Source organism: Clarias gariepinus, chromosome 2 (assembly GCF_024256425.1).
Source record: "Clarias gariepinus isolate MV-2021 ecotype Netherlands chromosome 2, CGAR_prim_01v2, whole genome shotgun sequence".
Lineage (NCBI taxonomy): Eukaryota > Metazoa > Chordata > Actinopteri > Siluriformes > Clariidae > Clarias > Clarias gariepinus.
The window spans coordinates 44,898,933-44,907,014 of record NC_071101.1 but is presented as its reverse complement, the minus strand read 5'-3'; the positions used below and the strand labels follow the sequence as shown (position 1 = coordinate 44,907,014).

Here is an 8,082-nt window from a genome sequence, read left to right as displayed (position 1 = left end):
ACCTACCATAGTTCATGGTTTATTAATGATTTCTGATAGAAATGTGCACTTTGATGATAAAATAAGCTGATTGTAATTTAAAGTGATATACATCACTATAGAATGTGTGAACTGAATTGTAATAGCCCTGTTGTTTACAGGCTAGGTTTTCGTGGGACCGTGAGATCTGGATTTCTTCCTGACGAGGAAGATGGCGAGCCTTTCCTTTTGAATCGAACCAGACCCATTCCGAGTTGGCCCAGAAGGGCAGGTTGCTCTTCTTTCACGAACAATCACAACAGTGCGGTAGGACGAAATCGCACCAATCACAGACATTTGTCTTTATCCCTCCTACGAATCTAGCTATTGGCCCATTCTCTAATAATTTAATAACTGATGTAAGTCATATTCGAAACAATTATTACATAAAATGTATAAAAAATGTTCGACCGAATATTCTAATAGACACAAAAAAAGATTGATATAAAAGTAAAAATATAAGTAATTAATATTGGATTACATAATCTGTGATCCACATACACTCCTATTCTGAAGGAAGATGGAACTATAAGAGTAGTCTGAATGATGTTGGGTCAGACAAGGGGGAAAAAGGGATGAAGAGAGAAGTCTGCATCCAAATGCACTCTCAAACCTCAGTTTTTGTTGATGTCTTTATATGAGACAGATATGAACACATGTTCCTTACAGCTCCACTCCACCTTCTAATAATAGTGCTTACACACATTTTCCTTACTCAACATCTAGCATTAAAATTCCCTTTCTTTATGCATAATCAGAGTGTATTTGCATTCTCTCATTGCACACTACTCTTTTAAGACATCACAAGGTTATAATTTACCGTATGAAGATCTAAAATCACATAAATCTGAAAACAAGAAGAAATTGTACACACAAAAACCCCTCAGCTCTTACGCTTTCACTCAGAGATCGGGAATGAGATTTCGTAGAGCCAACTTGGTGTCTTGTCGACTATCACTTCCCTAGCCAAGGGACAAGTCATTCCGATTGAAGTGACTTTTGTTGCTACAACCTTGCATTCTACTTTGCATTTACTAAGATATGAGCACTGAGTGTATCATAACAGCAAAACACAATGTCTCCGAAACACCGTCTCACCAGCTTCAAAACCGGCATATGATTTCATCTTTAACACTTTGTTTGCATGGGGGCAACCAGGCAATATTTGGCAAATATCTTTATATCAATTGCTCAACCCCATAACAAAAGCAGGCCAAAATCACCGACATGATCTCTCACCTGGCAGCAGGGCTTTTAGAATGTGCTACAACAGTCTGGCAGAATGTATTTTCATCGTGGTCCAAACTTGAAAAATTAAGTGCAATGTTGAATCAAACCTTTGACCACCCACACGGTAGGTCAGGGATAACGCCATTCCTGATGCTTACTCCCACATTAAAGATTTTTTTTTTCTAAACAGAGGCTTAGACATTAACCCTTCATAGGCCCAAGGGTTGTTCCATCAACATACTCCTGGGTGACCCTCAAGAGTTAAGTTAGGGGATTTATGCTTTTATGTAGGGTTTCTCTGTTCGCATCAGGGCGATTAACAAAGTCCTGCCTTTGTCTTTGTGACAATTTCTTGCAGTATTTCATCCAGAATTTTACTCCACTGGCAGTGCACTAACCAAAACGACCCGAGTGGAGTTTAGGCAGAGAACATGCAGCAGGCGTTTTAGATCTAGTGTAGTGTACAGTACACTATTCAGCATTCTTGGAGAAAATGGGAGTTGACTGTCTGGCCCACAGACTCCATTGATCTTCTGGGAGACTTCAATGCCAATGTTGAACACAAGGCATTTCAGTTAACGCCCATATTTGAACACAAGGCATAAGTGTACTTGGTACCAGAATTCCTTTGACCAAAGGTCAATTATTAACTTTATAGTTGTTTTATCTGATCTAAGGCCATATGTTTTGGGATTTGTTTTCATGTTTTTTACTAGGCTGAAGAGAAGAGCAGAGCTGTCAACTGATCTAAAGGCTGTCTAGTTATCGATTAAGCGTGGGGACATTCTCTCTCTCTCTCTATATATATATATATATATATATATAGAGAGAGAGAGAGAGAGAGAGAGAGAGTTTGGTACAACTTATATATATATATATATATAAAACTCTCTCTCTCTCTCTCTCTCTTTCACTAAAGCTTGAGTAAAGTTCATTAATTAAACATTGCTATACTAAAGGCAATACATGATGCAGAAAAAAAACTGATTCATGCTAATTTTGTGCCACTGGACTGGACATTTGTAAAAAAACAGTAAAGTTTAACATTCATTATGTAACTCTTCCGATTAATTATGAAGGAATTAATAATTAATTGAATTATAAATGCTCTGCTTCCACAGGACTATAACAACCCTTTGGCTGAATAGGATCCATCATATCTGGTTTGATTTTAAAGTACAGATTATTTTTTAGTAATCAAAATAAAAAAACTGTATAACCGACAGCAGATCTCTTTGGCTGGCCATAATGCTCTACTGATCTGTTCTACAGGCTTATTCCCATGGACCTTTTGATTTTGTGACTTACCTTTCATCAAGTTTTACCCAGAAAATATGTTAACCAATGTTCTTAGCTCATAACCCTGAGAGCAGCATGTATATACTGAAGCATGGTGACTGGGGGCATGATGTTGGAAGGTATGCCTTTTCAGTGTATCTGACTATTAATAAATAAATAATTGTATAAGAAGTGATGGTACTGTAGAGAATATTTATAAATCCAAATCAAATTTAAATTACAGTAATTTGAGAAAATCCTTTATTTATTTTAATTTCATGAGTTATGTTTTATCCTTAGAATTTGTGAACAGTTAATACTTACTGTAGTAGTGATGAGGAAAAAAATGATCACGTTATAATCTCTTTAATATAATTTTCCTATTTTTTTCCATATTTTATTCTTGGATCACAAAACCTTACAGTCGATTTTTCACAACGCAGCCAGAATCCAGCGTACAGAGGCTGAGTGAATGTGGTGTGGACTCTGTGGAGGAGCTTCATCGTGTCAGAGACGCTGTAGAAGGACAGAGTTCCTGCACTGTGATCCACATACACTCCTATTCTGGAAAATGATGGAGCTCCGAGATCAGTCTTATTGTTGTTGTGCCGGAAGGAGAAGGAAGATGAAGAACACCTCAGACCCCAAGACTGATTATTGCCTCCAAACCAACACTCATTACCCCGTCCTTTCCTGCTGATGCTTTTATATGAGACTGCTATGTACACACACTCCTCACTGCTCCACTCCACCTCCCAGTAACAGCGTCCACACACACTCTCCTTACTCAACACCTGAGAATATGAGTCAAATCTCTCTGGATGATCAGAGTACAGCTGATGTTTCCTACTGTCTGTCACGGCTCTGTTCTTCTGAGACAGAATGAGGAAACAATGTGCCGTGTTGGGATCCAGAGTCAGATCACAGAAATCTAAAGACATAAAATACTGTGAACATATACTGATCAAAGAATGTGTGTGTGTGTGTGTGTGTGTGTGTGTGTGTGTTAGACGTACAGTACAGAAAATCTTCTCTGCTCTTTGGTTCTGAGGGTAAAATCATCTGAACTGCTGCAGCTGTGGAGACACAGAAACAAAATGGAGACGGAAAAATCAGGTGCTGTAAAAGACAGAAACAGTTTAAAGTCCTACAGTTTGTGAAAGTAAAGATTTCAGAACAGGACAATTTCTCTCACCATGTTGAGGGATTTTGATGAACTCCTCCTGGCAGAATTCCTCGAGTCTCTTTTTCAGATCAGAGAGAGATTTCCTCACTCCATCAAATGAGAGATGTTGATTGACAGTGATGCTGGGTGAGTCCTCACGTCCAGAAGAGACACTGAGAGACTGGAGACTCTACAGAGAGAAAGAAAAACATCATGGAGAAGGAGAAAGGAGGAGAAATATACATGTGACTATACAGACAGGTGTGTGTGTGTGTGTGTGTGTTACCTGGAGGAACTGGATGTGATCGTGTGTGTGTGAAAGCTGCTCCAGCTCAGTGAGTCTCCTCTGAAGATCAGCAATCTCCTGCTCCAGTTGCTCCAGGAGTCGTTCAGCTCGACTCAGTTCAGTCTTCTCCTGAGCTCTGATCAGCTCCGTCACCTCCGAGCGCTTTTTCTCCATGGAGCTGATCAGCTCAGTAAAGATCCTCTCACTGTCCTCCACTGCTGTCTGTGCACTCAGCTGTTAGGACACACACAAACACACACACACACAGGATTTAAAGCTCATCTATCATTCCCTCTCTTACTGCGACTCTAAATGACTCCATGTTGTCCATGTTGTGTGTTTCTAGGAGCAGCTCTGTCTCTGCTCACTGCTCACCTTTATAGTGTTCACAGCCTGTTTCAGCTCCTGCACCTTCTTCTGCTTCTCCTGGATTCTCTGCTGGGATTTCATCTGCTCCTCCTTTAACTCACTCTGAGGACAAATAAAACACATTTCACTCTTTATGCATCATGAGGTTATGAGTTCAGTGTATGAATATTAACTTCAGATAAAGGGTTAAAGTTCACTCAGCTATAGTGCTAAGTCAAATGTTTTGATGTTCAGAAAAGCCCAGAATGTGGTCTCAGTAGTTGATTTCATTTTTATGACTTACTGTATAATTCAATTTTTCTTTCTAAAAATAACGAAGTCCTAAATACTGATTAAAGATTTTTGAAGAAATGTAAAACTCCAGATTCCGCTCCCTGAAGACCAAAACAGAGAGACTGAGGGGGAGTTTCTTCCCGCAGGCGATACGATCTCTTAATCAGTACACCACACAGTACTGATCCATTTCGCACATCCACACACATGGTTTTTGCACTCACTGTGGACATTCTGGACATACACTTACACTAGTGGCCACTGCACAACTACACATTCATGGACATTAGTTAAGTTACATTATCACAAGTCACTTTAAATATGTTACTTCGAGTATATTTGCACACCCCCTGGACATTCTGTTTCCCAGGTGCACAGTCACTTTAAACACTTTAAATCCGTGACATTTCTATTTATACTCAATTCATATTCAACCTCATCCCCACACATAGTACTAAATTATATATCTTCGTATTGCTGTCTCTTATTTTTCTATATTTTTCATATCTCTCTTTATTGCGTATTTTGTACTGTACAGTTAAGTTGTGTTATTTTATTTTAATTCTATATTTTATTTTATTCTTACTTAGTTAAATTTACCTTGTGTTTTCCTTTTCATATTTATTTTTCTATTTCATAGTCTTTTATTTTAAGGTCACGGGGAGTTTCACTGCATATCGTACTGTGTATGACTGTGTATGCGACAAATAAAATTTGAATCTGAATTATTCAATATCCCTACTGACTCAAAGGAGTCATAAGACCCAGATTAGTTTAGTGAGTGATACAGATGGATTCGAATTTGATTTGCGTGAGACATGACAAACGCATCATTCAGACATCTATTTATTAATATAAAGCTACTAAAAACTTTCACTTTTTACACGGTCTAATAGATTAGACCTGCATTTCTCACCTGTTTTTCAGTTCTGTAAGCTTTAACTGAGACAGTGTCGTGGCTTCTGTGTTCATCCGTCACACACAGATAACAGATGAAGCGTCGGTCAGTACGACAGTAGATCTCCAGCACTTTATCATGCTCAGAGCAGATCTTCTCTTCTAGATTTCCAGAAGCTTCCACTAAACGGTGCTTTTTTAAAGCAAAAACTTCATAATGCGGTTTCAGATGAGTTTCACAAAATGAGGCCAGACACATCAGACAGGACTTGACAGCTTTGTGTTTTCTCCCGGTGCAGAAATCACACTCCACATCTCCAGGTCCAGCGTAACAGTGAGCAGGAGAAGCAGCTTGGACTTCAGTCTTCTTCTTCAGTTTCTCCACCACTTCAGCCAGCATGTTGTTTCTGCGTAGAACAGGCCTTGGAGTGAAAGTGTCTCTGCACTGAGGACATCTATAAACTCCACTCTGATCCTCCTGATCCCAGCAGTCATTAATACACACCTTACAGAAACTGTGACCACAGGAGAGAGTCACCGGATCCTTCAGGAGATCCAGACACACTGGACAGATGAACTGATCCCGATCTACTGCAATACTGGCCTCGGCCATTTTCCTGTACACAGAACTAGAGACAGAGAGACAGAGAATGATCAGCACTCTGATCAGAGTTTTGTTTCATTTAAAATTAACTTCCTGGTTCTGTGCGTACGAGAAAGAAGGGGCGGAGCTCAAACATGGAGAGGTTTTAAATACTCCTCTCTTAACCACTTCTTCTCTCTAACCCTGCTTTAGTAACAGACCATCTTCATAGTAAAAGCCTGAACATTCACAGACTGATTCCTGTGTGCTACACAGGATCTTTATTACTGTAAATAGACAGTTTTATATAATGACACAGAGAAAGAGAAAAGTCAAGCCTTATTTTAATTTATTACAATTCTTACATTCATTACTGAAGCGATAAAGTATACATATGTAAAGAGTGAAATAAACTATACTATACTATGATATACTATACCATACTATACTATGCTATACTATACTATGTTATTGTAACCCGATTTACGATAGAGTAACAGAGTAACAGGTAAATAGTTATCTTTAACAGTACTTGGACCAGTAACAGAAGATGCTAAGTCTTTAAGAGCCAATGGTTTGACATCAATAAAGACAGAAAACAGTAATTTGCGTTGTTGTGATCGCTCTTTGTTTAACAACAGGAACAATAACAACCAGTGTAACAATTTAAATCAGAGAATGTATATAAAGAAATAAGAAAATAAATAAGCCGGCATAAGTTTCCCTTAAACAAAAGAAATAAACCCAGTTCCAAAAATAGTCCTATTGCTCGTTGGGGCCCTTTTTTCTTTTGGTTAAATCAGTGTCATGATACCTGTTCCGGTATCAGTATGCCAGTACTTGTGGACCCTACCCCACAATCCGTGAGGAAGGGAAAGTGAGACTGCGCAAAGACTTTTGCTCGTGGGTCTGTGGCTCGCCACCCAACATACACTGGGAATCTTTCGGGGTTTCAGGGTGTTAACATCCAATTCAAATCCAACCGGAAGGGCTTCATCTCCAGGTCGGGCATGACTTCCGATCCATGTGCATCACTGGAATGAATCTGGCAAAAAAACCTGACCTATGAGTTGGCCAGAAGAAATCCAAAAGCTCATTACATTCATATTCTGTCTCTCTCATGCATTATCACCAATCAATAACATTCCACTTTATATCAACTGGTTCAAATCATGTTCTTAAGAAGGTTCAGTCGTATGACCATAATATATCAAGTATCAGATCCAAATGTTTATAGTAGTGAACTATAAATATACCCTAAAGTGCTTTTGCATCCATGTTCATTCATTTTAAACAAAACCAATTCCAAGTATTTATGGTTATTGCTATTCAAAGTAGTAACAAACCCACAATACAAATAAAAGACAAATGAGAACTACAATTTGTGCAAAACAAATATTACAAGAACATTCATAGAGATCTAGGAGGTACTAGTAAGGCTAGCGTGCTTTATCATCCCTCCCTGCACCGGTAACAGTGAAGGAATGCACTAAATATTAACCTCTTAAATCACTGACAAGAAATTCACATACATATGCTTTAACACTTTCTTTCCTTTTACACACAAAGTGAACATATTGACATAGAAAACAGCATCTTTTGCAAACTCAACCGGAAATAAATCCATTTTTGCAAGGATAAGAGTGCATGTAGCACTAAGCACCCAAGCTAACAGGGTAGCTAGGATCACATTAGCAACATTAGCATCGTGATACAGCACTGAGTAGCTATTACAGCCGTTAACAGCCTTTCTAAACGGCAGCTTATCAACTGTTACCATTCCCAGCATAATTAGTTCCTTTACAGGTAACCTAACAGGTCTCAGGGTTTTTTTTTTTTTCACTCACCGTTGGGTCAATGAGTGGGTCTCTTTAAGTTGGTTGTCCGATCAGCGGCAGCTGTCTGCTAATCGCGCTCTCCTAAGGATGGTAATTGACTCGGAATTCAGCTAGGTAACGAGACAGCCATGAAGTCTTTCAATCA

At 38.9% G+C, this 8,082-nt stretch overlaps 1 protein-coding gene across 3 annotated transcripts; it reads right to left on the bottom strand.

Moving 5' to 3' along the window:
* Window positions 1-2,889: 2,889 nt before the first annotated feature.
* Window positions 2,890-8,082, bottom strand: LOC128510172 (tripartite motif-containing protein 16-like). 3 transcript variants are annotated; one of them, XM_053482248.1, is made up of 8 exons: window positions 7,947-8,082; window positions 6,914-7,162; window positions 5,536-6,145; window positions 4,353-4,448; window positions 3,978-4,211; window positions 3,722-3,881; window positions 3,543-3,602; window positions 2,890-3,457 (listed from the first exon to the last, which is right to left on the bottom strand). In XM_053482248.1, the coding sequence occupies exons 3-8, from the start codon at window positions 6,127-6,129 to the stop codon at window positions 2,907-2,909; spliced, it is 1,695 nt and encodes a 564-aa protein (XP_053338223.1). In that variant the 5' UTR covers window positions 6,130-6,145; window positions 6,914-7,162; window positions 7,947-8,082; the 3' UTR covers window positions 2,890-2,906. The 3 variants fall into 3 exon arrangements, with proteins under 3 accessions (XP_053338223.1, XP_053338244.1, XP_053338233.1); XM_053482269.1 differs by lacking the exon at window positions 6,914-7,162 and having other exon boundaries at window positions 7,947-7,966; XM_053482258.1 differs by lacking the exons at window positions 6,914-7,162; window positions 7,947-8,082 and having other exon boundaries at window positions 2,892-3,457; window positions 5,536-5,923; window positions 6,022-6,147.

Bases quoted from the DNA above. Each gene is read 5' to 3' on its own strand.
- LOC128510172 (XM_053482248.1), bottom strand. From the start codon at position 6,129: ATGGCCGAGGCCAGTATTGCAGTAGATCGGGATCAGTTCATCTGTCCA. The intron at 4,212-4,352 runs GTGAGCAGTGAG...GTGTCCTAACAG, and splicing joins AGGCTGTGAACACTATAAAG to CTGAGTGCACAGACAGCAGT. The intron at 3,458-3,542 runs GTACGTCTAACA...TTATGTCTTTAG, and splicing joins CAGAGAAGATTTTCTGTACT to ATTTCTGTGATCTGACTCTG.